The sequence below is a fragment of the Nyctibius grandis genome, chromosome 14 (genome assembly GCF_013368605.1).
Source record: "Nyctibius grandis isolate bNycGra1 chromosome 14, bNycGra1.pri, whole genome shotgun sequence".
NCBI lineage: Eukaryota > Metazoa > Chordata > Aves > Nyctibiiformes > Nyctibiidae > Nyctibius > Nyctibius grandis.
The window spans coordinates 15,229,582-15,257,044 of record NC_090671.1 but is presented as its reverse complement, the minus strand read 5'-3'; the positions used below and the strand labels follow the sequence as shown (position 1 = coordinate 15,257,044).

General features: G+C 55.0%; 2 protein-coding genes across 3 annotated transcripts; both read left to right on the top strand.

Annotated features, from left to right (window-relative positions):
• Nucleotides 1-653: 653 nt before the first annotated feature.
• On the top strand, nucleotides 654-16,869 carry TPST2 (tyrosylprotein sulfotransferase 2). Of its 2 annotated transcripts, none has more exons than XM_068412628.1 (7): nucleotides 654-700; nucleotides 8,446-8,514; nucleotides 11,456-12,363; nucleotides 13,469-13,667; nucleotides 14,969-15,019; nucleotides 16,050-16,098; nucleotides 16,794-16,869. In XM_068412628.1, the coding sequence occupies exons 3-6, from the start codon at nucleotides 11,528-11,530 to the stop codon at nucleotides 16,077-16,079; spliced, it is 1,116 nt and encodes a 371-aa protein (XP_068268729.1). In that variant the 5' UTR covers nucleotides 654-700; nucleotides 8,446-8,514; nucleotides 11,456-11,527; the 3' UTR covers nucleotides 16,080-16,098; nucleotides 16,794-16,869. The 2 variants fall into 2 exon arrangements, with proteins under 2 accessions (XP_068268729.1, XP_068268730.1); XM_068412629.1 differs by lacking the exon at nucleotides 654-700 and adding an exon at nucleotides 839-901.
• Nucleotides 16,870-17,469: 600 nt separating this feature from the next.
• TFIP11 (tuftelin interacting protein 11) lies at nucleotides 17,470-26,908 on the top strand. Its single transcript, XM_068412375.1, has 12 exons — nucleotides 17,470-17,718; nucleotides 18,168-18,321; nucleotides 19,003-19,159; nucleotides 20,268-20,395; nucleotides 20,874-21,026; nucleotides 21,838-22,347; nucleotides 23,034-23,140; nucleotides 23,380-23,548; nucleotides 23,752-23,995; nucleotides 24,737-24,879; nucleotides 25,133-25,298; nucleotides 26,465-26,908. Exons 1-12 carry the CDS (start codon nucleotides 17,522-17,524, stop codon nucleotides 26,818-26,820), a joined length of 2,484 nt encoding a protein of 827 aa, XP_068268476.1. The 5' UTR covers nucleotides 17,470-17,521; the 3' UTR covers nucleotides 26,821-26,908.
• Nucleotides 26,909-27,463: the final 555 nt, after the last annotated feature.

Genomic DNA, 27,463 nt, shown 5'->3' with positions numbered 1-27,463 from the left:
CGCTCTCAGGCGGGACCCCCCCACGCTGCGGCTGCAGCGGGACAAGGGCGAGCCCGGTGAGAGCAGGAGCGTGCACAGGGCCGGGGGTGGCTGAGGCTCCTCCAGCCAGGCCTCAGCGGCCCCCGCGGGGTCCCTCGTGGCGGGGGGGCTCAGGTGGGACATAGGGGTGTCCCAGCTCCCTCCGTGCCCGCGGGGCGGGGGCAGCGGGGGCTCGGGGGGTCCTGCCGGTGGGTGCAGCAGCAGTAACTGCAGCCCATCAAAGACCCAGTTCACCGTCAAGGAGCTGGTTTTCCCCCCCGGGCCTCACCCCCTGCCCAGCCCCGTTCCCTCCCGGTGAGGCTCCTTCGGCGGCACCTTCCTGCGCTCCCGCGGTGCTAACTGACGCCCGCAGCGATCGCGGTGCCGGGAGCGCCCCGGGCTGCGCTGGGGGCCGGGGGCGATCGCTGGGCCGCGGGCAGCCGGTCCCGGAGCCCCCCCCCCCCCCCCCGCCCGGGGACCCGCGGGGAGCCCCGCACGCGTGTCCCGGGCGCGCGCGGACACCCGCGTGTCGCGTGACCCCCCTCCCGCGCCGTCCCCGCGCCCCTCCGGTGCCGCCCGCCAGGCGCATGCGCGGCGGGGGCGGTGCGGGGATACCGGCCCCTCGTGCGCGTGACGTCGCCGCGTCTCGCGCCGCTCCGGGCCGGCGGCGGCGGCGGCCCCGGTGAGTGGGGGGGGGGATCGGCCCGACCCGGTGGGGGCTGCGTGTGCCGCCCGCACCGCTCGGCACCGGCACCGGCACCGGTACAGTGACCCCCCCTCGCCGCCGCGGCGGCCGGCAGGTGACAGCGGCGGGGCTGCGCGGCGGGCGGCGCTCGGTAGCACCGGGAGGTGCGGGCGCTGGGAGCACCGCGGGCAGCGCTCGGTGGGTGGCGTGCAAGGTGCGCGGTGCGCGGTGCGGAGCGGCGTGGGATGCAGGGTGCTCGGTGCTCGGTGCGATGCAGGGTGCTCGGTGCTCGGTGCACGGAGCGATGCAGGGTGCTCAGTGCGATGCAGGGTGCTCGGTGCGATGCAGGGTGCTCGGTGTGATGCAGGGTGCTCGGTGTGATGCAGGGTGCTCAGTGCGATGCAGGGTGCTCGGTGTGATGCAGGGTGCTTGGTGCTCGGTGCGCGGAGCGATGCAGGGTGCTCAGTGCGATGCAGGGTGCTCGGTGTGATGCAGGGTGCTCAGTGCGATGCAGGGTGCTCGGTGTGATGCAGGGTGCTTGGTGCTCGGTGCGCGGAGCGATGCAGGGTGCTCGGTGCATGGTGCGATGCAGGGTGCTCGGTGCGATGCAGGGTGCTCGGTGCTCGGTGCGATGCAGGGTGCTCGGTGTGATGCAGGGTGCTCACTGATGTAGTGTGTGGAGGCCAGCGCTTGGTGCACAGCGCAGGGGCATGGCGTGTGGCGCAGGGTGCTCAGTGCAGGGTGCTCCATGTACCTTTTTTTTCCCCTCGTTCCTGCCTTCCAGCGCTCTCCCCTCTCCCCTGGTCTCCCCTGACACCCCTTTGGGAGCCCAGCGCTGGGCCGTGCCCTCCATCACTCGTGTCACCGTACAGACAGCAGCGCGGCGACCAGGCTTCAGCACACCGCCTGTCAGGAGGCACCCGCTGTCCGTCCGCCCAGGCACCCGGCGCTGAGCTCGGCGTCGGGGCTGCCCTCCTCTGCGGGGCGAGCGTGGCTGCCTGTGCCACCGCGGCCTGGGCAAGCGGCTGCGCCCATGGGCCTCGCTTGGCGTTGGCCTTGGCTTTTGGGATGAGCGGTTCTGGCAGCAGCTGAGGCCTGGGCAGCTGCAGCTTCTGTGGGGCGGCCGCGGGGTGCGGGTCCCCTGGCCGGGGGGTGCAGACAGGCTGTGTTGGTGCCTCGCAGCCCATCCAGAACATCGATGCTCTCCCTGCTCTGCCCGTCTGTCACCGAGCCGCTGCCCTGCGGTGCTGCGTGGTAGGGATGAGAGATCTGTGCTATTCCCGTAGCAAGCTCAATTCCCTGGGACTCGTGGCCGGAGTCTCAGTCCCTGGGGCCACTGGCAGCACGTTCCCACTGCCGGCAGCGTGAGCCGGGCCGCGATCTTCCATGGGAAGGGTATGGTTTGCATTGCGCGGGCCTTTGTTCTGTCCCTCGCTGTGTTTGTTTGCATGCTCGATCTCCGTCCAAAAAACATCTCACAGCTTGAAACCCCTTCGCACGCCTTCCTCTGCGAGCCGGAGCCCGGCCCCGCCAGCTGCTTGTACTTAACATACAGGCCGTGAGTCTGTGCTGCTCCCTCGTGCTCCGGTACTGAGCGAGGGTGAGGAGAGATTAACATGATTTGTGCTAACAGGTTTCCAAATTTGACATTGCTTTTCTGGGAATACCACAGCATGGGGAGCTCGTCAAGTGCCAGCGCAGGTTCAAACATTTCCTCGGAGCGGGGTTTGTAGCAGCGTGCCTGCAGCCTGCGCTCGGTGCCTACCTGCGTGTGGCAGAACACAGGTAGAATTACGTCCTCCACACCGGCGAGATGTCCCAGGCTGGGGACATGGAGGCAGGAGCTGCCATGGGTCTCTCCAGGACGCGGTTCACTGGTGGGCTCACCAGAAGGACAGGCAGGCTCGTGCCGCTGACGTTCTCTGCCTGGAGGTTTTAAAAACCATATTAGTAATTTCTGTCGCTATTTTAAGGAGATGCGTCCCAAGGCGGTTTGCATTACAGATTTGCTGAGCCTTCGGGGGGTGGCAGGAGCGCTACAAAACGCGGCGACTGTCAGGAAGATTTTTGGAGAGAGAAAACAAACACCCAGCAGGTGGTTTTATTTGGCACAGTACAGATGCATCTTCTGATGAATTTGTGATGCGTTTAGGAAGCCTCAGCCTCGTGCCTCCGCAGAGTGTGTTTCACTTTGGATTCCGCAGCCCTCCGAGCACAGGCAGCGAGCGTGCGGGCCGGCGGGAGAAGCTTGCCATGCTGTCCTCTGCACGCTTTGTTTCATGCCATTTTGCAAGCCCGTACTGTGCAGTTCTCCTAAACCCCTGTCTGCCTCCGGTGTCGCAGGGATTCTCCTCAAAAAAAACCCTATCTAAAGGTGAACGATGTTTTTTTTCCCCCTTTTCATCCCCAGTCCATCCTTTTGTGCTGGCCTCGCGGTGCAGGTGCAGGCAGGACCACGGGCTGGGTGACGCTGCCTGGGGCTCGGCAGGAGCGAGCGGCAGGTCCCACCAAGGAGCCACCCGAGCCCGTGTCCCCCTCGCAGGGGCTGCGGACAGGAACCGCTGGCAGCAGCGGAGGGTTGCTCAATCCCCAGCGCTCGGAAGTGAAGCAAGCGGCTGGTTCCCGTCGCGCGTTCCCAGGCAAGCGGGCCCACAGCGAGACCGCAAGCGGCTGCGGCGTCGAGGTGCTTCTCCATGGAGAAATGACCATCGGCTCCGGAGCCGCCGCGGTCACAGGCTGCTGCCGTGGGGCAGGGAGAAGCCGCTGGGGTTTTCCCAGTGCTCCTGTTCCTGCTCGGTGCTGGGGGTGGATCCTGCGGCGTGAGCGAGCGTTTGTGGTAGTGGCTGCGCCCAGACGTGCGGTAAGGGGGTGGGAGAGCACCCGGTCCCCCCGCGCCCTGGGCAGCTGTGCTCAGGACCGTGTGCTCGCAGGACTGTGTCACACCGGGAGCCGCAGGAAGCAGGGCAGGGACAATCAGAGAGGGGCCGTGGGGAGATGGGGCACAGCAGCATTTCGTCCTCACCTCGCTGCCCCCGGGGCGTGCAGCGTTACCCTCTCCTCAGCCAGTGCCTTCAGCCCTGGGGATGCCTGGTGTTGCTGCATGGGGAAATAAAATATTTTGATTTTGTTTCTTAAGCAAATTTGAGGTTTTGGGGTTTCTCTTGCAGAAGCAACCTTTTATTTGCAAATCATGATCTTTGTGCGTGCAAGAATGGAGCTTGTTGGGACTTACGGTTTGACATGTGGGTTTGGAAAATATTTTTTTGAAGACACTTCGTATTTTTTCTAGCAGTTCCTCTGACTTCTGTTCTTCCCTGTTGTATGGCGGGCTCTGACCACCCACGTTCACGTGGGGAATCTTTATTCAGTTTTGGGAGGGAAGAGTCGTGTTTGCACTGAGCGTGGTGAGTTAACACGGAGGCTGCAAACTCTGGCTCCCTGCGCCCCTCTCCAGCGGGGTTTCCTGGGACCTACCCTGGCCCGGGGGTGGGAGTTCAGGGGACCCCAATCAGAGGCGCAGGGAGGAGTGGGGTGACAGCTCCGTGCTTCGCGAAAGTCCCCGTCCAGCTCCTTGAGCCAGGAGGGGGGTGTGGCAAGCCCGTTCCCCCCTGGCTTTGCCGGAGCTTCACTGGGGTGGGTGCCTCCATCACCGCCTTCAGCCGGCAGCGTTCACTTCGGGCGTTTCATAATTAATAAGCCAGTTTGAGACAAAGGCTGTTGCCTTACGGAGAGGTTGGCACAAGTGGATGCTGTGGTTTCCATCGCCAGACGATAAAATGCCATCGCTGTGCTTGGAACGGGAGGCGGGTGGAGTGAAGATGCTGTAAATTGGTGGGATTCTTATGATGTCGGGAACGTTGTAGCGTTGAGCAGGATTGTAGAATGGTTTTCTAATCGCAACAGCCTCGAGGCAATAAACAAACAGTACATTTGTGCTGTGAAATGTCTGTCAGTTCTTTGTTGATGTGATTTAGAGCCTGTTAAAGCAGGCTGGCGCGCTGGGCGTGCATCCCTGGCCAGGCTCTCCGGGGATGCTGTGCCGGGGGGCTCGGCTGGGAGTGCGCTGCGTGGCTCAGGGCTTCCACCTCGCAGGCTCTGCGGAGCGAGAAAGCCGGTATTTGGAGCCGGTGTGTGCTGCCTTAATCCTCAGGGCATCAGATTCTGCTGGTTTATTTTTCTAGGTGCTCAGCAGTGAGAAGAAATTCCCCCGTGTCCCCCCCCGGAGGAGGGCTTTGTGCTTTGGGAGAGAAATGGTCTTTTGTGGAACCCCTCGCCCCTGCAGGTGTGAGCCAGCGACCTCCGGGCTGCAGGAGCGCGGCAGTCGTGGCGGTGCCGGGGTGGGCTGCACCGCCGGACCCTCGCGCCCTGCTGCTGCGGTGGCCACAGCGTCCGAGCAGAGGTGCCGGAGCAATGGCGAGCGCCTTCTGCAGCCAAAGGCCAAGGGGGGTGCTGGGGAGCTGGTGTCGTCGCAGGGACTCTGGCTGGTGCGTCGCGTTGAGCGCGCTCAGCTGCAGGGAAACGGGGCAGGACCCGCAAGCGCGGCAGCGTCGGCGTGCCCTGAGGCTGTGCTGGAGGCGAGCTGAGCCGGCTGGGTGCTAAGGTGCGAGCTTAAACACCCTGCGTGTGGTTTGGGTGCTAAGATGTGTGCTTAAACCCTCGTTCTTGCAGCCTTTTGACTATTCCCATTTTACTTGGGATGGTGTCAGCGGTGCAAATGCCGACAGTACTGTGTGTTCTATTTGGGGATTTTCAAAGGGACACGGAACCCTGAAGTGCTCTAAAATCCACGTATTTTTACTGGGATTGGCTTCTGATTCCTCTCGATAGGCCTGGGCTCGTGGCCTGCGGTGCATCTTTAGCTTTGATAAGCAAAAACAGTTCTGCTGTTGCTGTTCTCACCACTTGGTGGCCTGAAAGCAACTGTTCCAGAGCTTAATTTCATGCATATAAAAGTGGGCTCCTCTCTCACCGCCCAGAGCCTCAGGCCGTCGCTCCCCTCCAGCAGAGGTTTGTGCAAAGCTCCTGTTTGGCTGCGAGCGGCTGCAGGGTCGATAGGGGTGGGCAGCGAGGCGCAGGGGGGTTGGACCCTGCTCCCGCGGGCTGGCCGTCCCGCGGGATCGATGCTGGCTGTGCCGGGGGGTGGATGAGCCGTGGGTTGTGCAACGGGGCTGACGCTGCGCTCGGGGTGACCTCAGCCGTCCCCTCGCTGCCTCCGAGGGCCCGCAGCAGCGAGCGGAGATCCGTGCTTGCTCCGTGCTTGCTGCTCGTCAGCCTCTTGGTGAATGTTTTAAAATTTGCTGTTCAGCTTTCGCTCAGGCTGCTTTGAAACTGAGAGGCAGAAACACCCCGTGCGTTGCGTGCCGGCAGCCCGTCCCTTCCCACTCCTCACCAGCCCCGGCCGGCTCTTCCTGGCTTTCCTCTCCTGGGGCTCGTTTGACCCCTCTCCTGTTTGCTGCTGCCTCCTCAGGACCTGAGCCCCTCTGTCCTGCCCAGGGCGATGCCTTGGAGTCGTCGGGCGTTCTGAAACGTGCCTTAGGAGTTGCCACCAGGAGAGACCAGGAGAAGCACGCCTGCCGCCGGTGACAGCCCTTCCACAGCGGTCACCCCCAGGCAAGCGGTGTTTGTTTTTGTGTCGCAGCCGCGTGTGAATTAACTGGAGACTATCAGTTAAGTGATTAAATTTTGCTGATTTGTAAAGATGTGAGCTAGATATATGAGGCTGTTTCTTGCTGACTACAGCTTGTGCTGCTGCTCCGCCACAAAGACATCTGCAGTTCCTCATCCTTTTATTAAGCACCGACGATTTGAGCTAAAATTTTCCAGGCCACACCTATGTCCTTTGGGGAAGTCGCAGTTAATAGCGATCATTTCTGGGAAGGGTTTAATGAAAAACGCATTTTTTGATGATATTGAGCTTCTCGTAGAGACTGGTTTTGTTGTTTGTTTGTAACGCTTTGCTGCTTTAAAAATGGACTTGAGACATTGCTTCATCCCTGCAGACGGTGCACAGCCCCCTCGCTCCGGCGGCCCCGGCTGCACCGACACGGCGCTGTGCCGGCTCGCAGGGTTGCTCTCTGGCAGCGGCGGTGGTTTGCCCGTTTCCCAGCAGCAGGTGAAGGCGGGCACGGAGGCTGCAGCCGTTGGTGCTCGCTCGGCCGCGGCGTCCGCCCGCTGCACAGCCCCGCGCGGCGGTGGGAGGCGTCAGGAAGGAAGTCTGCAAGCGCGTGTGTGTCTGTGTGTGCCCGGGCAAGAGCTGGAGCCGTTTCCGGAGCGGGGTGTCTCAGGGCTGAGCTGTTAAACCACCGCTGCTCCGGGCATCACAACGCTCGTGGCACTGCACGGGCGCAGCCGGGGATGCAGCTGCTGCCCCGCGGACCTGCAGCCTCGTCCAGACCTGACGTCCCGTGGTCGGTGGAGGCCAGACCAGGGTTGAGCAGAAAGTGTTGCGGGGAAGGAGGGTGATGCGTGCGCTGTGGATAAGCTCATGCTGGGTGGAGTTTCCCTCTGGTTTCTAATTAGTGCTAAAGTGGAGGGTCTGTGTGACGTTCGATGGCAGCTGGGCAGGGGAGGAGGAGGCTCTTGGGTGGCTGGAATAACAATTAGTGTCCGTACTGGAAATGTTCTCAAAAACATCCTCTGAGGCCGGGACACCATCATGCATCAAGGGGGAGCTGGCTGCAGGAAGGGCCCGGCTGCAGCGGCCCCACGACGAGCCCGTGGTCCCGTGCACGCGCTGTGAGCCTCGGAGCAGGGTGCCATCCTGCCTGCCCGCCGGGTCCTGGTCCCTTGGCATGCTCCGCTGCAGCACGGCCCCGGGGTGATGGCTTTGCTTGGAAACCTGCAGCCCTGCTGGGATGGGTACCCCCTGCTGCTGCCCTCCCGTGCCTTGAGGAGGGTGTTCTGCAGGGACACGGCTGCTGCAGCGCCGGCAGGACCTGGGCAGGACCCCCGCACCGGCGTGCTGGCACCGGGATGCTCTGCGCTTGCAGGGCAGTTTCAGCCGAGGCGCTGCGGGCGGCTGCTGGGCTCCCAGCATGGGTGCCGTCCTCGTGGGCGCAGGTGTCGTGACCCTGTGTGAAACCTGGCGTTTGGGCCGACACGTGGGTTTTGGTTCCCTGCCTGGTGGGGTCTGTGTGCTGCGAGGGGCCGGCGCTGCTGCCGTGGTGGGGAGGCTGGAGAGAGATTTGTTCCTTGGGCTGGAGCTGGGGAGATCCGGGCAGCGTGGGCAGCTCCTGGCACAGAGGTTGGCATCCCTGTGACCCCTCCTGGAGGCACGAGCGTGACCTGGGGAGTCCTCTGGGCCCCATCTCCTTGTGCTGTCACTGGTGTGGTTACTATAGCCTGACTTGTGCCTGATTTCGGCGTTTGTACCAAAGCCTGCGGCAGGCGAGTCTGCAGCTGCGTCCTCTGGGACGGGCTCGTGTGCAGTGGCAGCGTGCCATGCTCGCACTGCTGTCCCCTGGGCTTTGAGCATCCCAGCTGCTCCTGTCCCCCTGAGGCTTCTCCCTTCCAGGGGCCTTCACTTCCTAAAAGAGCAGCTGCCCTCCCGCTTCCCTGCGTTCCTCCTGGCTTAGCCCTGTGAGCCAGGACCACCTTAGCGCTGGGCTCGGAGGGAGGCTGTGGGCAGGAGGGGTGCGTGCGGCAGGAGCAGGCACCGAGGAGGAGAGCATCGCTCCTCACCGCGCCTGCAGATGCGTGTGATACATAAACAAATTGTCATCCTGGCTTTTCTTCCCCCTTAGGTATTTTCGTGGCCACCTGGGGTTCAGCATGAAGCTTGGCTAGCAGCAAAATGAACTTCCCAGGGGAAGGTAAGCACATATGGACGGCACGGGCCAGAGCAGATGATTGCCCTGGGGTGCTGGGCGTGGGCTGGTGAATATTTCAGGTGTCTCTGTGCACCGCCACTGATGCCCCGTTTACATTGCATTGCTGACAAGAAACGGTTTGAGCCTTGTTTACACTAATGTCCAGTCAGCCTGCGAAAAAAGGAAGGCTTTCTACATGTGGGTCCTCTTGTGTCCTTGTTTGTCGCTGCTCTGCTGTCACTCCCCCGCCAGCCCCCCTCCTCCCCCCAGCTCTCTGCTCTCCGTACCGGCCTTGCCCTGGTTGCGGTCAGGGACGGAGCCCCTGGCTGTGGATCACAGCCCGTCCCTGTCCTGCAGCATCCGAGCTGCACCCGGGAGCTTCAGCCCGGGGCTGGCTGCTGGCACTTTGGTTTCTGCTCCCTGTCACCAGCTGCAGTGGTTTTCAGTCCCTGCCGTGATGTGACAGAGAAGCCCCTGAGAGCTCCCTAATTCCTGCCGCAGCGGAAAGCTCTTGGAGCCAGCTTGGGCCTCTGAAGGACTAGAAGGTCGTCTCTGATCAGACAGCTGTGCCACCTCATTATGCCATGATATTTTCCACCAGATATCTGCTGTGGAGGAAATTATCCATCCCTCTTCTCTCATGACTAATGAGCCTCATAAATTTTGGGAAAGTCTTAGTGGAGGATTGCACAAAAGAGTTGAAAATAAGCCGGGATTGTTTGTGGTTGCTCAGCAGACCGGAGTCGAGCACGCTCACGGGAGCTTGCTCAGCCCGCCCGGGTGTGCTGGGGTAACGCCGCAGGAGAAGCTGGTTCTGCTGCAGCCCCCCCGGTGCCCACGGCTGCCAGGCAGGACGGGAGAAGCCGTGCTCCCCGACGGCAGCCATTGGCACCTGCCTCTCTGCCTTTCCTGCTGCCCGCAGCGGAGCAAGAGCTTCCCCGTGCTGGTGGCGTTGGGTGGGCAGTGGTGGGGCCGGGCAGGCAGGATGATCCCCAGGGACACGGCGCTTTGCCCCGCCGGGTGCTGCCGGAGCGGGGCCGGTGCTGCAGGCTCCCAGCCAGCCTCCTGCTTCACACAGCACAGTGAGTGAGTCCCTTTGTTCCTCTCCGGTGGCACTGGGAGCATCTCGGTGGGAACTGCTCCCTGTAAGCCGTCTTTGCAAAGAACAGAGCACTTCTGTGCTCCCAGCCTCCTGTTTAAAGTGCAGATCTTTCCTGCTAATTAGCCTGCCTCGCTCTGCATAGCCGTAATTATTCCAGTTGGCCTTAAATCCTGACTGCTCCAGCTACAATGCATTGAAATGGGTCTTGTGGCATTTGCAATTATTTTGAGGGTGAACATTTGAATATATTTACATGACTGAAACAGATCAAGATAGCAGGAAGGAGCAGACTTGTCTTTTTAATGGGTCTGACTCTGTGCTTGGCGCTGCAAAAACGCCGGAGCTGTTTGTCGTTTCCTCTGATTTACATCTAAACAAATGGGGCAGCGTTTGACCTTTATGTGGTATCTGGGCCTGCATGTGAAGCTGTTTAACCTTGGTGTGTTAACCGAGCCGTTGGCCAGGATGTTAACCATGGTGCTAAAGAGCCACAAAAATAACTTTTGGTGGTGATGTTACTTTGCTGCTGGGATGGGAAAAAGCATGCCTGGGTGGGCAGAGAGGCGAGAGGTGACCCCATGGTTTGAGCAGAAGTGGATGGAAGCAGAGTGGGTGGACGGTGAGCAGCGGAGCGCTTCGCCAGTCCGGGTGGGTGGAGTGGGATGTCAGGGGTTGGAAGGGAAGGGAGCGAGTCCTGGAGCACCCGGCCGGTTCTGGGGCTGCCTGTGCTGGCAAGTAGGGCAGGGGCAGGGAGGCTGCCTGGCTCTGGGGCGGCTCTGCTGCCTGCTCCCTGCCTGCTCCCTGCACAGAGGGGCTTTGCAGGGGCTGCTGCTAAATGTGCTCTTTCATGGAGAGGAGAAAAAGTTTTTCTGAAGCAGTTCTTTGGATTGTCAGCAAAACAAAATGCGTGGACGTCCCGTTCCTTCCACTCCATTCAGCTCCCGCCCCAGCCACATAATCACAAAGATCACGAAATCCCTGGGTGAGCCCAGGGGAGGATTGCAAAACCTGCGCTCACAAATGAGGCAGCAGGGGGGAGGGCATGGGGAGCGGTGCCAGCGTTCGCAGGAGTCCCTCCCGGGCAGAGCAGGGGACTCGCAGAAGCTGCAGGCTTCCTGCTGGATATCCCACCAGGACACAGAAACCCCAGCTGCCTTAATGCCAGGTGAAGTCTTCAAGGATTTTTATGTAAGGTCAGTCTCCAGAGGAAGGGTGTTTAACGCTGACTCTGTGTTGCTGTTAGCCTTCAGATGGTTTAATTTCTCAAAGTGTTTCATTCTGGTGGGTAACTGCTGCTCCTGACTCAGACCCTTAACATTTGCGTGAGATGCTTTTGTTTTTCTCTTGTGTCAGCTTTCCCCCCTCTGCTGTGACAGCACATGGAAACTAAGGAGAATGTAGGAAGGACTCAGGTGGCTGAGAGAAGTGAGAAGACAGTGGTGTGCTGAGCTCAGTTTTGGAAGGAAGAAGAACTGCAGGGGGGGTTTGGGCTTCACCTGGGGTGGAACAGACTCTCTGTAAAGATTTTTTTTTAAGGACTGACTGGGTACGCCTGGCCCCTCCTCTCCGAAACGTTCCTGGAGCTTTGCTCCACCTGCAAACCTGTGTTACTGGGTTCACACACAGTCTAGAAATAATCTCTTTGGGTGTGCTCTGCGACAGACTTTAATTACCTCCTGGGTAGAAGGCACCTAGCCTGGAAATTGCTGATAAGTGAAAGAGATGGTGAAGCCTGGGATGGTGTCAGTGTCCCGAAGGAGCCAGGCTGGATGCTGAGGTGCCACCAGGACCAGGCTAGATTGTGGATCCTGCTCCTCTGACTGTGCTGTGTTTCTCTTGCAGATGCCCGTTGGGTTGAACAGTTGCTAGCTGAAAGCTGAAGCGTGGTCACCAGCCTGTGCGGAGGAGAACAGGATGCGGGTCACCATGAGGAGGGTGTTGCTGGTGGTGGGCTCGGTGATCGCCCTGATGGTGACACTGCATCTCGGCCAGCAGGTCCTGGAGTGCCAGCAGGTCCTGAGCGAGAGGAGGCACAGGCTGATGAGACCCGAGAACGAGGAGCTGGTCATGGTGGACTCCAACCACGTCGAGTACCGTTACAGCAAGGAGATGCCCTTGATATTCATTGGGGGGGTCCCACGGAGCGGCACGACCCTGATGAGGGCCATGCTCGATGCCCACCCTGAGGTGCGCTGCGGAGAGGAGACCCGCATCATCCCCCGCGTGCTGGCGATGCGGCAGGCCTGGTCCAAGTCGGGGCGAGAGAAGATGCGCCTCGACGAAGCGGGGGTGACGGACCAAGTTCTGGACGCCGCCATGCAGGCCTTTATACTGGAAGTGATCGCCAAGCACGGCGAGCCAGCCAGGTATCTGTGTAACAAGGACCCCTTCACGCTGAAGTCCTCTGTCTACCTGTCCAGGCTGTTCCCTAATTCCAAGTTCCTCCTGATGGTTCGAGACGGACGGGCTTCGGTCCACTCCATGATCACGCGGAAGGTGACGATCGCCGGCTTCGACCTGAACAGCTACCGAGACTGCCTGACCAAGTGGAACAAAGCCATCGAGGTGATGTACTCCCAGTGCCTGGAGATCGGGCGGTCCCGCTGCCTCCCCGTCTACTACGAGCAGCTGGTGCTGCACCCCAAGCAGTCCATGCACGCCATCATGAAGTTCCTGGACATCTCCTGGAGCGACACGGTGCTGCACCACGAGGAGCTGATAGGGAAGCCCGGCGGGGTGTCGCTTTCCAAGTGAGTGTCTCCTGCCTCCGCTTTTCGAGGAGCGTTTTCGTTACACGGAGCAGGTCAAGGCTAAAACTGGGGGCAAAGATGCGTCGCTTGTGTTCACGCATACTTTTCAGGGGTAGAAGTCGCAGCACATCCAGTTTTGCTGCAGTAGATTTTGTGTTTCTGAGTAGAAGACAGCTGGAGTACCAGCAATCTGTTGTCCCCAGCAGAGCAGCTTGTCAGGCAGGGATTTTAGGAGCAGGTGACTCTTTTATTCATCTCTCTTGACAGCGCAGAAATGATTTTGGTCTCTAATTTGAGAACTGCTTGCTCAGAAAATGAGCTCTTTAATGCCTCTTTTCTCCACCCGTCCTCAAATACCTCCTTACCACAATTAGTTTTGCTGCTAATGAATGGCTTTCAGTGGTAAGCAGCAATTCTTGCCAGGTTTGGTGGTGGTATTGCAGAATAAAAGAAATACCTGCTCTGTGGAGACACACCCCAGCGCTCCTCCTTGCCAGCTGCCCGTCTGTGTGCCGGGGGGTGCTTGCCTTCCCCCACCTTCTTCTCCTCTTTTAATGCTCTTTATTTCCTAAGCGGAGGCTTAAGTCTAATGTAGCAAAATTTAATCCGTGGTGTAAGGGAACCACGCAAGCAGGCTCAGGATCGCAGCCTCTGTGCACGTTCATCCCTCTTAGGATGCCATGTCACCTGTGCCGTGCAGAGTGTGGTTCCCTTTGACTGGAGTCGAGCAGGCGGCTGCTCGCCCTGGGCCAGCGTCCCGCTGAGCACGGGGTGCAGAGGGGGCTGTACCTGCGAGGGGCTCGCTCCTCGCGGGGTTTGGAGGGCAGGGAGCACGGCCGCGGGGAGCAGTCCCAGTGCCCTTACTCCAGCCAGACTGGGAAGGCGGCGGTGGTGGAGGACAGAGAGCTGCAGGCTCCTTTGATGGCTGAAGCAATGATTTATTCAGGGCTTTCAGCACTATTTGCTCAGAGCAAGTTTTGCTGAGGTTGCTTAAACGCAAGTTTTTGGCAGTGAAGCTGGCTGAGGGCTCTTCTGTCCGAGCCCAGTACACATGTGAAATCCAACTGTAGTGTCTTTTTTTTTTTTCTTTACTGTTTTTCCCCAGGATAGAAAGATCAACAGACCAGGTTATCAAGCCGGTGAACATGGAGGCGTTATCTAAATGGATCGGGCACATCCCAGGGGACGTGCTGCAGGACATGGCCCACATCGCACCGATGCTCGCCAGGCTCGGCTACGACCCCTACGCCAACCCGCCCAACTACGGCCACCCCGACCCCTTGGTTGTCAACAACACGCACAGGGTGAGTGTTGCTGCCATTTGCTTAGTGCTGACATGGGGTCTGTGCACCCACAGAGCCCTCCGGAGCAGAAGGGGCTGCTGAACCGGATCAGAAGAGAGCAGGGGAGAGGACACAGTTTTCCTTTTGGGAGACCGGGAGCGACAGACTCGTGGTCACGCCGAGATGATTTCAAAACAGATGCGTGCGGTAGATTGAGTCTGGCGTGGCTCACACTGACAATGCTCCCTATGATTTTGTGGTGGTGTTTGTTTCTTCTGGCGTGGCAGATACAGCCCTGTCCCTCCCCGATCCCGCCCCGCGCTCGAACCCGGGCGTGGGAGTTGCTGGGGTGGCTGATGTTGTCGGGGTGCGCAGCTGTAGGCCCTAGGCGGGCTGCTCTGGCCCCAGGAGGACGCGCAGGCTGTGCCGTGCCCGTGGGTGGCTCCCCAGCCGCTCCCACGGGGAGTGTGAGTGGAGGCTCGTAATGCACTTGGGCAAAACCAGCAGATTTTTTTTTTTTTTAGAATATTGACTCATGTCCCTGGAGCAGAACTGGAAGGAAGAAGCTGCAGAGCCACAGCCAGCCACTCCTCCCAGACAGAGGGAGTTTCTCGTGCTTTGGGGTGGACTGGTTCCTCCCCGGCCTGAGGCTGGACTCTGCAGCTCCCCCAGCTTTGCATGTGCTCCCCGTGACGGTGCCCTTGGACGAGGTGTCCTTTGTCACACCGGTGGGAGCAGGGGAACGCCTGCGGGTAGGACCAGTCCCTGTGGTGCCATGTGTGGGTCGTGGGCAGGCAGGCAAGTGGCAGCACTGACCTGGAAGGTTGGAAGAGCTTCCCTGGAGCTGGACCGTGCTCTGAGTGCTCTGGTCTCTCACAGCTCCTCCTTGCTCTCTCTGCCTGCTGAGAGCTGTTCTGGGACACGGGGGATTTGGGTGAACATCTGCTCTGGGTAGGGTTAGGGACTCTCTGGGTCTCTGACAAGGACCTTTCAGTACTTCTTGAGATGAATTTGAACAACTGGCATGATGGTAAAGACCAAAATACTCTTCCCCTCCCAGGCTAAGAGAGGAACCAGAGAATTGCTTGTGTCAGTTCCCTGCCCCAGCAGGATGCTGCTCCCTGTCTTTGCTTACAGTCAAGAAGGAGGAAACCTCCTGCTTTTGCCCCAGTATAGCACCATGACATAGAACAAACGCCCATTGGGATATTTCAGCTGGTTCAGGGACACTGGCCCACAGGATGGGGTCATTGAGGTGGACGTGCCGCTGTTCATAGAGCCACTACCCCCGAAGGGTCACTCCAATTTTCTTTTTTCCGTAGGTTTTAAAGGGGGATTATAAAACGCCAGCCAATTTGAAAGGTCATCTGCAGGTAAGAGTCTGGTGTCCCTTGGAGGGCTTTGCCCTGTGTGGTTAACCCGGGGTGCCTGGTCCCTTGCTCCCTCTTATGGGCATTTGCGGGCTGGGCAGCCAGCTGTGGGAGGTGTCCCTGCTCTCCTGCCTGGCTCCATGGGGCGATGTGTCTGTCTGTCCTGCTGTGCACCGCTCCCACCCTCCACGCCTTCGTTGTTGATGTCCTCTGTATTCCGTGCTCCTCGGATCCTGCTCATTCATCTCTGCCACCTCCTTCCTGGTGTGCTCGTGTGGATGGTGTCGTGCTGTGGAGTTCTGTGTTCACTCATCAGACTCTTGTGCTTTTCATTCTCTTGCTTTATCTCTGTTCCAAAACTCTTAAAAGTTTTCATTGCCATGGGTCTTGCCTGCCTTAGGGCAGGGTGGCTTCTCTGATTCACAGGTTACGGATAGGTCTTCTAGTTCTTGTACTTGAGTGGTTGTCTTCAGGTGTCAAAAATACACCGTGGGGCTCCCTCCCTAAAGAGCAGTGCTTGAAAACAATAAATAAGCATCTTTTGTAATGCAGAGCTGTCCAACAGCCCTTGCACTTACAGGCTTTAAAAAAAAAGACTTCTTGACTCTGCACAAAGCGCTACCTGCACAGTATGGAGATGCAGTAGAATGGTGTTGATGCTTCAAGCAAAGGTGCCAGGTTCTACCTGCTCAACGTGTGGTCTCCTAAGGAAAGCAGGGGGATTGAGCTGCATCACCGGTGTCGGGCGAGAAGATGCAGGGCCCAGTCCCAGACGGAGGGAGCAGGGCTGCTGGGGAAGCGAGTGTGCAGTGGCTGTCACTGCGAGGGGTGATGGCCGCCCAGGGTGGGTTGTGTTGCCTGAACAGGGGGCTGCAGTCTCATGGTAATGTCTGCTGGCTGCTGGTTCTCTGCCCTTGTGCTGCTTTCTGTGTCCTAAACATTTAATTTTATTTCTGCTGGGAACACAGCGGGATTGTTTTGAGGTGCAGATGGTGGCTTAAAAGCTGACCCTTCTGTTTCTGGGTTATTCTAGGTGACTCAGAACACATCATCTTCTCACTAAGAAAATTAATGATTTCCAGGTAAGACCTTGTACTTCACTTTGGGACTCAGGCAAATCTGGCTGCATTGCTCCAGGGTTAGCATTTGGCTTGTGTAATTTCTCATGCCTGTGGATTATCCGGGCTGCTCCAGGCACGCTCGTTATGCGAATGATCCCCTTCACAGTTGCCTTAGGTTTTCAGAGCAGTACCGTTACGTGAGACGATTTGTCAGAAATTCTTTTTCTGAGCTCTGGAAACAGGCTTAGCTCAGCAAAATCGACATCAGCCGCTTGGGAGAGTTAGTGCTGACTGTCCCTGCGGGGAGCAGCATTGAAACGGGATGTGGAAACGTGTAGATGAGCTGAGCTGCTCCCCAGCTGCCTTCTGGGACGTGCCGTGGACCCGCGGAGGGGAAGATAAAGCAGTTGCATCTGCTGTCAGTTTGGAAAGACAAAGCTGCTACCCTGGGTTTCTGCTCCAGATACAACTGTTGATATGTTGTGTGGTTTTCCGCCTCTCTTTTCAGCTAGCTGCTACACTAAAACATAAAATGGCATTTTCCTTCTAAAAATGACCCTTTAAAAACTAGTCTCTATGTAAAGAAGTTTCTATTCTTTTTCTATAGTACATATAGTTTCTATGTATTGTGCTAAAAAAAAAAATCAGAAGCACTGAGTGAGATTGCTTGTGTGTGACCGGCTCCTTTTCTGAGCCTGTGTGTTTCTCCCTTCCAGAATGCTGCAAATGGCCTTTTGTTGTCCAACAACGAAGAGTTTGCAACGGCACCAGTGGAAATCGGTTATCCAAGCATATTGCTTGCTAATACTATTGCCAAAACGACTGCTACGCGAGGGATGTGTTTGCATTTATTTGCAAAGGCCGAACATCGGACACGCCCGGCACCCATCGTCCGCCGTTTCCGAGCGCTCCGTGGTGAAGCTGTCGGTGGAAATTCGTATATATGGCGGGGTGTCTGCGTGCCCCGGGGACAGACGTGGCGTGCCGTGGCCGGAGGACTCCTTAGATCGCGGTTACATGTCTCAGAAATCTGCTCCCTCGCTGACGGGTCAGAAATGGCTCTCCAGGCCTCGTGGGGCCTTTGTGGTGCAAGTGACCCCCCTGTCCCAGCCCTCCCCTCACTGTGACTTACAGAGGCTATTGCAGAGTTAATATATGAGCCCACCCCCCGCCTCCTTCCCTCGTTGCACATAATTAAAGTGGTGTTTTAATAGCGCAGGCTCTGCCCCGCCTCCGGCCGGGCCGCCAGACCATAGAGGAGCCGCTGCCAGCGCGGCCCTGCAGAGGCCGCTCCCTCCAACTCTATGGTTGTGGGCGGGGCTTAAGCGGCGCGCGGGGGTGCGTCACCGGAAGGAGACGGTTCGCTTCCGGTGGCGGCGCCGCAGTTGGGCCGAGCGGGGCCGGGGGCTGCGGGGAGTGGTGCGGGGGGGTCCCCGCAGGAGCCATGTCAATGTCGCACCTGTACGGCACGGACGGGGAGGATGGCGTGGAGATGGAGAACTTCGAGGTGTCGGAGTGGGACCTGCAGAACGAGTTCAACCCCCACCGGCAGCGGCACCGGCAGACCAAGGAGGAGGCCACGTACGGCGTGTGGGCCGAGCGCGACTCGGACGAGGAGCGGCCCAGCTTCGGCGGCAAGCGGTACGGGCCCGGCGGGGGGCAAGGGGACCCGAGGCGGGGGGCAAGGGGACCCGGGCCGAGCCGTCCCCCGCCGCCCGGGGCTGCGCGTGTGGCGGCCCCGGCTGTGCCCGCCCGGGGGTCCGCTGAGCCGCGCGGGCAGGGCCGGGGTCGGTGCCCCGTGTCGTGGGGATTCCCAGGCTGTAAACGCCCCCCTGAACAGCCCGGCCTGGGACAGGGGCGGCCGTGGGGCGCCCAGAGCCGCCTGCGGGGAGTTTGAGGGTACAGGCGTGCCCCCGCTGCCCCGGGGGGAAGAACAGTTATTTCCTGGGGAAAACAGTCTTAAACTGCGCATCATTTTTTAATATTTCATTTTAAGGGGTGGTCTAAGGCATAGCAGTCACCAGGCTTCTGCGGGAATGTGCACTGGTCCCCTGGAACAGAACTGGCTCACAGGTCTCGTTTCGGTGTAGCTCCAGGGATTACTCGGCCCCTGTGAACTTCATCAGCGCCGGGCTGAAAAAGTCAGCGGCTGAGGATGTGTCAGAAGATGACTCTGATGAGGACGAAAAGCCTGTTAAGCAGGAAGAAGCCCCCAAAGAGTTTGTGCCGAAGAAGTTAAAAACAGTGAGTTATCCAGGAAGTTTTCAGTTCTCTGTAATATATTTATGAAACTTAGGCTGAAACAATAGTAGAGCACTAAAGAAAGAAGAGAAATAGTTAAAACCAGAGAACCACACGTGACAGCGTGCAGTTAAGGGAGGTGTTTGCTCTGTCTTGTGGAGCGATTCTGATGTATCATTGTGTGTCCTTGGGAACATCAGTCCCTTTGGGCCCTTTTATTTTCCTTAATATTCTCTTTGTTCAGTTGAGGTTAAAATAAAAAGTGTCCGTGGTTTACTTCCTTTCTTTGGGTAACAAAACTTCCAAAGATTTTTTTTAACCTTATAGAACAGTAGAAGTCTGAGCATGTTATAGATTAAAATTCAAATTCTTATTTTCAGTTACCAAACACAGAAAGAATCAGGAATCAACTTCGGCTAAAGGCAGTGGTGGAGGCTAATAGCTGGCAGCTTGTCACTCTTAAGCTTGTCAAGACTTTCCTTTTCCATCTAAGGAATTTCAGGGAAGTCCTCAGGTCTCAGGCAGCTTACATGGATGCACAAGTCAGGACACAGTGAGCTGTGCAGTGTGGTGACAACTGGACCACTTCTGGGAAGAACCTTCCTTTTGAGTGAAATTATACAGAGCTTGGTTATTATGATGCCTCAAGGTTGTGTGGGTTTGTTTGTTTGTTTATTTTAACAGGGTGGTAATTTCAAGCCCAGTCAGAAAGGCTTTGTAGGGGGGACAAAATCTTTCGTGGATTTTGGCAGCTGGGAGAGACACACTAAGGGAATTGGGCAGAAGCTTCTCCAGAAGATGGGTTACGTCCCTGGAAGAGGTCTCGGGAAGAATGCTCAAGGTACTGTGATTGTGTGTCTGGTTGGTTATTGTTAACCAGTAACTGGGAGGAGAGACTGGATTCTTTAAAGTGCTGCCATCTCCAGGTGGCTTACAATTTCACACTTGTTTTCTTGCATCTCTTGCAAGTGATCTGGGCTCTCATGGGTTGACAGTTGGCTCATATTGAGTCAGCCGCGTGCCCAGGTGTCCAAGAAGGCCAACAGCATCCTGGCTTGTGTCAGCACTAGTGTGGCCAGCAGGACTAGGGCAGGGATCATCCCTCTGTACTGGGCACTGGTGAGGCTGCACCTCGAATCCTGGGTGCAGTTTTGGGCCCCTCACGACAAGAAAGACCTTGAGGTGCTGGAGTGAGTCCAGAGAAGGGCAACGGGGCTGGGGAAGGGTCTGGAGCACAAGTGTGATGGGGAGCAGCTGAGGGACCTGGGGGGGTTTAGTCTGGAGAAAAAGGAGGCTGAGGGGAGACCTTCTCGCTCTCTACAACTGCCTGAAAGGAGGGTGTAGCGAGGGGGGGTCGGTCTCTTCTCCCAAGTACCAAATGATAGGATGAGAGGAAACAGCCTCAAGTTGTGCCAGGGGAGGGTTAGATTCGATATCAAGAAAAATTCCTTCCCCGAAAGGGTTGTCAAGCGCTGGCACAGGCTGCCCAGGGCAGTGGTGGAGTCACCATCCCTGGAGGGATTTAAAAGCCGTGTAGATGTGGTGCTGAGGGCCATGGGTTAGTGGTGGCCTTGGCAGTGCTGGGTTATGGTTGGACTCTATGGTCTTAAAGGTCCTTTCCAACCAAAACGATTCTATGATTCAATTGTATTTAACTTAAAATAGGTCAGTTTTATGCTCGTTATTTTGCAAGAGAAAAAGAGAAAGAAAAAAGGGAGATAAATTCCAAAGGTGGTATGAGATATTGTTTTATGTGATAGAATATAAAAGCAGTGAATTGCAGATGTGAATAACACTCTGCTTTGAAGTGCTAGAAGATACTGTAGCAATAGAGGCAGAACACCAGGCTGGATGTTTGTGCTGATTTGATACCTTGGGGTACTGCAAGAAAAACAGTCGCTGTTCTCAGTAAACAAACTGCTCCTGCTGATCTGACTGCTTCATTTCAGGCATTATCAATCCAATTGAGGCCAAACAAAGGAAAGGCAAAGGAGCTGTGGGGGCATATGGCTCTGAAAGAACCAGCCAGTCTTTGCAAGACTTCCCTGTTGTGGACTCGGAAGAAGAAGCTGAGGAGGTATTTTTATGAGTCTTGGTGTGCCAGTTTCCCTGTTGCATTGTATGTACAGAATTCAGTTCTGGTGTCAGCTTCTGTGTCCTAGAAAACTGTTTGGGCTCATTTTAGATAAGCTAAAGACGTAACACATGAATTACATTTAGACATATTTTTCTCGTCACTGTAATGTTCTTTTTGTTGTTTCTGGCTCAGTTTATTCCAGCAGTCTTGCTAGAACCCCACCTTCAAACAGTCCCCCCAGGTAAATCGTCTTTGTCTTTTGTCTAAAGAAAAAAAAAGATCAGAAACTTACTGTGAACAGGGTGGTTGTCTGGACCACAGCATCTGAGCCAGTTTGTCACTGAGCTTTACTGCTTTCCCAGTTGTTCTGTTGTACAGCATTCCTCATGCTCTGGTAGTTATTTTACTGCAGAAAATAGAGGCGAATTTAGGGCGTGACAGAGAGCAGCAAGCACAACTCCTCTTTGGTTTTGTTTAGGAATATCAGAAGGAGCTCAGTCAGTGGCGGAAGGATCCTAATGGAGGCAAGAAGAAGCCCAAATACAGCTATAAGACAGTAGAGGAACTGAAGGCCAAGGGCAGGATCAGCAAGAAGCTTTCAGCCCCTCAGAAGGAGCTGTCTCAAGTCAAGGTAAGGTTGGTAACCCGAGAGGTGGCATCTCTGGGAAACAGTTTGTCCACTCTGGTATTGTGAGTGGTTTTTAGCCACCCATAACCTTAATAGAAGCCAGTTCTAAGAACTGCCTGCCTGGAGCCTCATGAAAATCAAGGCCTCAGCCTCATCACTAATTGTGTAATAGACCACTGTGTCATCTGGGACATTGGATTTGTTTTTAAGCAACTTCTTTGGCCTCAGGAAAATGCAAATTAACTTAAATGTGGAGGCTTTAAAATTGCAAATGAAGTTTAATTGTTTCACATTTGTCATAAATAAGATGCTCATCTACTTCTGAAAGCACAATTGTCCTTACTGGAATTGTGCAACTACACAGTTGACAGTTTGAACTGTCTTCTGTGTAAAAAGGATAGTAAGGGATTTGTCTTTTATGCACTTAATACAATTATTAATCTAAAATTAACATGTCTTTAAAAAAGTATAAAAGTACCTAAGATTTCCATGCAATAATTAGTGTGCTACTTGCATCATAACTGCTTGTAGAATTACTCAGTGGAAAGGTAAAACTGAGATCAGACAAGGAAACTCTTCCAGCTCTGCTTCCAGACTGTTTCTTTCCCATTCTAACTCTTCATGTCTGGGGTAGGCCTGTTTGGATGCAGTACCCAGTTGTCTTGTTCAGAATACCAGAGTGTGTTAGTAGCTTCCTGGAGTAATTAAGGTACCTGGAAATCTCCAGTTTTCCATTTGGAGTCGGGGGTTTCCTCCTTTTTTTAAACATGAGATATGATTTTTTTAAGACTTGTCCATTCTTGTTTGTTGGAAGGTTATAGACATGACGGGCCGGGAACAGAAGGTTTATTACAGCTACAGTCAGATCAGCCACAAGCACAACATCCCGGATGACAGTCCGCAGCAGCCGCTGGGCAAAGACTCCAAGCCCCAGGGGTTTGCCCTGCCTGAGCTGGAGCACAACTTGCAGCTTCTCATCGACATCACGGAACAGGAGATCATCCAGAACGACCGGCAGCTGCAGTACGAGAGAGACATGGTTGTCAACCTGACCCACGAGATCCAGAAGATGTCGGAAGTTCTCTCGCACGAGGAGACAGCAATTAGCAATCTCAGCAAGGTGCTGGAGATGGTGGAGGAGTGTGAGCGACGGATGCAGCCCAGCTGTGAAAACCCCTTAACCTTGGATGAGTGTGCAAAGATCTTTGAGACGCTCCAAGACAAGTACTATGAAGAGTACAGAATGTCTGACAGGGTAGACCTGGCGGTAGCAATAGTCTATCCTCTCATGAAGGATTACTTCAAGAACTGGGATCCCCTCAAGGTGTGTATTAGTTTGATTTATCTGCAGTTCTCCCTTGATGGATTAAGTAGTCTTTATTATCTTGACTCTCCCTGCACTCCTTGTCCCAAATTCCTATCAGTATAGAGAGAAACAGGAGGAAAAAGCACCTTCCTCTTGCCTGGCTGGGAGAGGAAGGTTCCAGGGAAAACTCCTCATGTTTGTGGCAGAGTGAAATAAACGTGTGCAAAAAGATGGAGCCGCTCTGCACCCACTCTCAGACATCTGCTACGACTGAAGGCTGCTGTTCTGTAAAGTGGCTAACGATTTAGGAGCCTGAAGGTTAGAATCAATCCCTTTCATGGGTGTTGGGAAGAAAAAACAGATGAAAGCTGAGCCTCTAGTCGTTTTTTAGTGAAAGCAGGAGAGGTCTGTCATTCAAGCAGTCAGATATGCGCTGTCTGTTCTTAATGCCATTTCGTCTGTGATGGGTAAGAGTCTGAATTCTCTCTGTACACCTGAAAAAGTTCAGACTATCCTCTTTTCCCCCCTGTGGGTATGTTAAATCCATAAAGAGGGATTTTCCTCTTGTGGGGCTTTACTAATCAGAGCTGCAAGCTGCTAGCTTGCCTTTTGAGCAGGGGAGAAAGCTGGCTGTAGGCGAGCATACCGTCAGCCTGCTCATTAATGGCAGAGGATAAAGGCTGCTCGTGCCTTGTCGTTTCCAGGACTGTACGTACGGCACGGAGATCATAGCCAAGTGGAAGAGCCTTTTGGAGAATGATCAGCTGTTATCCCATGGTGGGCAGGACCTGTCAACAGATGCATTTCACAGGTAAAGAGCAAATGGGTTGTAATTTGTTCAGCGTCTTCAAGTGCTGCTTCCTCAGGGGTAGAAAAGAACGGATACAAGTGTGCTTTCCAGATGATTCTCTTGATGTGTCTGTTAAAAAATGCAGCTGTCAGCTATATAAAAAGAAGTAGCTTTTGAATAACAGTTACCATTTGGTTTATTTAGGCCTGGGGCTATAGCTTGAAGCTTAACTTTGATCTATTTGTATTCTTGTTTTCCAGACTGATGTGGGAAATCTGGATGCCATATGTCAGAAACATAGTGGCGCAGTGGCAACCGAGGAACTGCGGGTCGATGGTGGATTTCTTGGATAGCTGGGTAAACGTTGTTCCTGTCTGGATACTGGATAACATTCTGGATCAGCTCATCTTCCCCAAGCTGCAGAAAGAGGTAAGACGAGAGGGCTGTGTGAACGAAGCCGTGCTCTGAACCAGTATATGAATTTCAGTCAACTAGAAGTTCTAAAATACCGGTTTGCTGCCTCTGCTGATGCATTTCGGAGTTAGGGTGTTGCAGTATGGCTCTTTTTGCATCTGGCAAGACTTCCTGCTAATGGATGGCCTTATTTTAATCTTTTTCTGGTTTACCTCCAGGTCGAAAACTGGAATCCTTTGACAGACACCGTCCCAATCCATTCGTGGATCCACCCCTGGCTTCCCCTGATGCAGGCACGCTTAGAGCCGCTGTATTCTCCCATCCGAAACAAGCTGGCGAACGCGCTGCAGAAGTGGCACCCCAGTGACTCCTCTGCCAAACTCATCCTTCAGCCCTGGAAGGATGTGTTCACACCCGGGTCGTGGGAGGCTTTCATGGTCAAAAACATCGTGCCTAAACTAGGTGAGACGAGCCAAACAGTGCTGAATTTCTGGAGTCTGCTGGTTGCCACCTTCGCTCTTACACCTAGAAAAGACACCTGTTAACAGGGTTGCCAGTGTAACTTCAAAGAATATTATTAAGTTTAGACTAAGCTTGCATCTTTTCTGCTACCAGTACCCTGCATTTTTTTCAGAGGCAGACATTTTAGAAAATATGTGGAAGTGCTCTGATTATTCTCGATGTTTTCTGTCTTTTCTAAATCATCTGATTCCTTTGTTCTTCAGCTGACAGGAATACCTGATAGCTGTCAGGTAGTACCAGGCTACCAGATGTCTCTCTGTTACTCCTATATTACCGAATCACAGAATCAATCAGGTTGGAAGAGCCCTCTGGGATCATTGAGTCCAACCATTGCCCTGACACCACCCTGTCAACTAGACCATTGGTCTATGCTCATGCTTTCACTATGAGATTTTCTAGTTCACCATTTGGCCATGGGAACTGGCCAGAAGGTTCTGTAGTTTAAAAAACAGTCAAACATTTTAAGTTTCTCAGTTCTGGCAGCAAATTGTAATCGCTGGAACCAGAAGTGCCCTGTTTTGGTGGTGGGCATCAGCCCAGCAGTTTAAAGATCCCAGATGTCCCTTAGGGTAACATGCAGTACAGGTGCTCCTCAAATCGTGTGTGTTGCTAGTGAAATAGGTCAGGGCACTGGTAAAATTGTGAGTTGAGTTGTTGTCTCTCTCCTGCCCCTTTTCCCAGGGATGTGTTTGAACGAACTCATCATAAACCCTCACCAGCAGCACATGGATGCCTTCTACTGGGTGATTGACTGGGAGGGGATGATTTCTGTCTCCAGTCTGGTTGGGCTGCTGGAGAAACACTTCTTCCCAAAGTGGCTGCAGGTGAGAAGCTATCAAGGCTGAGCAAACAGGTTTGATTCACTGTGTTTTAGTGATTCTTGCCTAGAAATTGCTGCCCCAGCGCTGAAATGGTTCAAGTGCCAAATGTGGGGGGATTTCCACTCAGCTCCATACACACCAGAACAGACTATTTCCTAAGGCTGTCACAGTCCTGTCTTTTCTGACTAACAAATTAAGTCATATTAAGGACTCTCCTCCATAAATGTTGCATTGGATCTGTCATGCTGTTTTGCAGGTGCTGTGCTCTTGGCTCAGTAACAGCCCCAATTATGAAGAAATTACAAAGTGGTACCTGGGCTGGAAGTCCATGTTCTCAGACCAAGTGCTAGCACATCCCTCGATCAAGGACAAGTTCAACGAAGCTCTCGATATCATGAACCGGGCTGTCTCTTCCAGTGTTGGTAGGTGGCTTATGGTGTCGTCTCTGCTCACTGTGATGGCAGTACAGCAATGCTTGGTTCTTGTGAGCTGGTATTTAGGCATGACCCTGCTAATTGGCATTGTAGCAGCTCCCATGAGTGTGTTGACCTTGCTGTGTCCATAAAGAACACCTGTACGGTGCTACTTAATAGTTGTGCTTCACTGAAGCAGAAACTGATTTTTGGTGACTGGCTGCCTCTGCCATTAAGCAACTGTTCCTCTTTCAGCTTTGCCTGATTACAGTGTATTTCATGTCAGTCACTGAGAGACCATCATTTAAAGATGTTGACTTCTGAAGCTGTGATTTGTTGGGGGTTTTTTCTTTATGGTGAGATGCTGGTTCTTCTTCTACTTTAGAGCAGTGCTCTTTCCTTCCACATGACTCTCCCTGTGACCTAAAAGAGATTGTTAGGAATTTGCTGGGAATTAAAGTGTTATAAAAAAGAAGGCCATGCCTGAGGGAGCAGCACCTGAGATCTGCCCTGTGCTCCAAGACTGAGAGCTCCTTTCCTGCGTTCCCCTTGCCCGCGTGCTGTACAGTGTGATGGAGAATCTTCATCAGAAACATGGGGGATTCCTTGAGGTCTATTTTAAGTGTTGTGTTTATTTCTGTGGTAAAATGATACAACTGCAGGCAAGCATTGCACAAAGAGGAATTCACCTGTTGAGAAATCTCCCACACGGTACTCGGGCAGCCATGGAGTGAACTGGGGCCGACAGCGGAAGCACTCCTGATGCAGTGCTGCTTCCTGCAGCCTGGTGCTGCTCTGTCCTCAGCCTGATTTTGCAGTAGGAGCTGTCTGTAACCCAGCAGTGGCGTGTGGACACCACAGGCCAGGTGTTGGCTTTGAGGAGTGTTTTTTTTTTGTAGTTCACATTTTCCCTTTGCCAGTAGCAGTGCAGCGTCCTCCTCTCCTGTGCGTGCTCAGGTACAATTTGGGATTGTATCAAATCCTGTTGTTTCTGCTGCAGTTCTCAGCAGCGTTGTATTAGCATTAACAGCATAAAACTTAATTAGAATGTGTGAAGGAGGATTTAGAATATTATAGGTTGACTTCACTATGTCCTGGACTGGAGTTTACCCACAGACCTCCCACCAGAAGCAGACTGGGACCATTTTTTCACGGGTTTTGTCCCTCCCACACAGGAGGCTACATGCAGCCGGGCGCTCGGGAGAACATCGCCTACCTCACCCACACGGAGCGGAGGAAGGACTTCCAGTACGAAGCCATGCAGGAGCGGCGGGAGGCCGAGAACATGGCCCAGCGCGGCATCGGCGCGGCCGCCAGCTCCGTGCCCATGAACTTCAAGGACCTGATTCAGACGAAAGCAGAGGAGCACAACATCGTGTTCATGCCCGTGATTGGGAAGCGGCACGAAGGGAAGCAGCTGTACACGTTTGGGCGGATTGTCATCTACATCGACAGAGGCGTCGTGTTTGTACAGGGAGAAAAGACCTGGGTGCCAACCTCTCTCCAGAGCCTCATCGACATGGCTAAGTGAGGCCCCCGCTTTGGACTGTGAAGACCACCTTGCTAACATGTTTAGTGTAACTCTCTTAGAATAAAGAAGTTACAGATTTGTAAATAGAGTGAAACTGTAGCTGTATGCCAGGGTTTTTTTCTTAGAAGAGCTCTTCAGGCAGTGGCAAGAGATGAAGTTACACGTGGAAGTCGGTGCTAAGGGAGGAACAAGCAGTTCTGACGCTTGTGTAATTGCCACCTGTGACAGAGGTTTATCAGCCTTTAGAAGGGACCACGGGAGGTGATTCCCTGCTCCAACAGCAGATGAGCGAGGACTGGTCTCCAGCAAGAGAGATGTCACAGCTGCCTGCTCCACTGCTCTGGCAGTGAGTTACTGTCCTGCCAACGTCCCCTGCGCAGCGGGCTCCTCTCCACTGTGCACACCCCGGACTCGTCCTGCCTTTCCGTGGGTGCGCTGGTGGCCCCTTCAGCCTGGTGCCTGCCCGCGGGCCGTCGGCCACTCCGGGTGCTGTCAGCACGGAGCTGGAAGGGGGGGGATTTTTCCCAGCAAATTAACAGAACGTGTGCTGTGGGGCCGCAGCAGTTCAGGGCGGAGAGGTGAGGGAGGAAAACTGAGGCTTGCTTTCCCTAGAGGGAGATGACCTGATTCTGCACAGATGAAC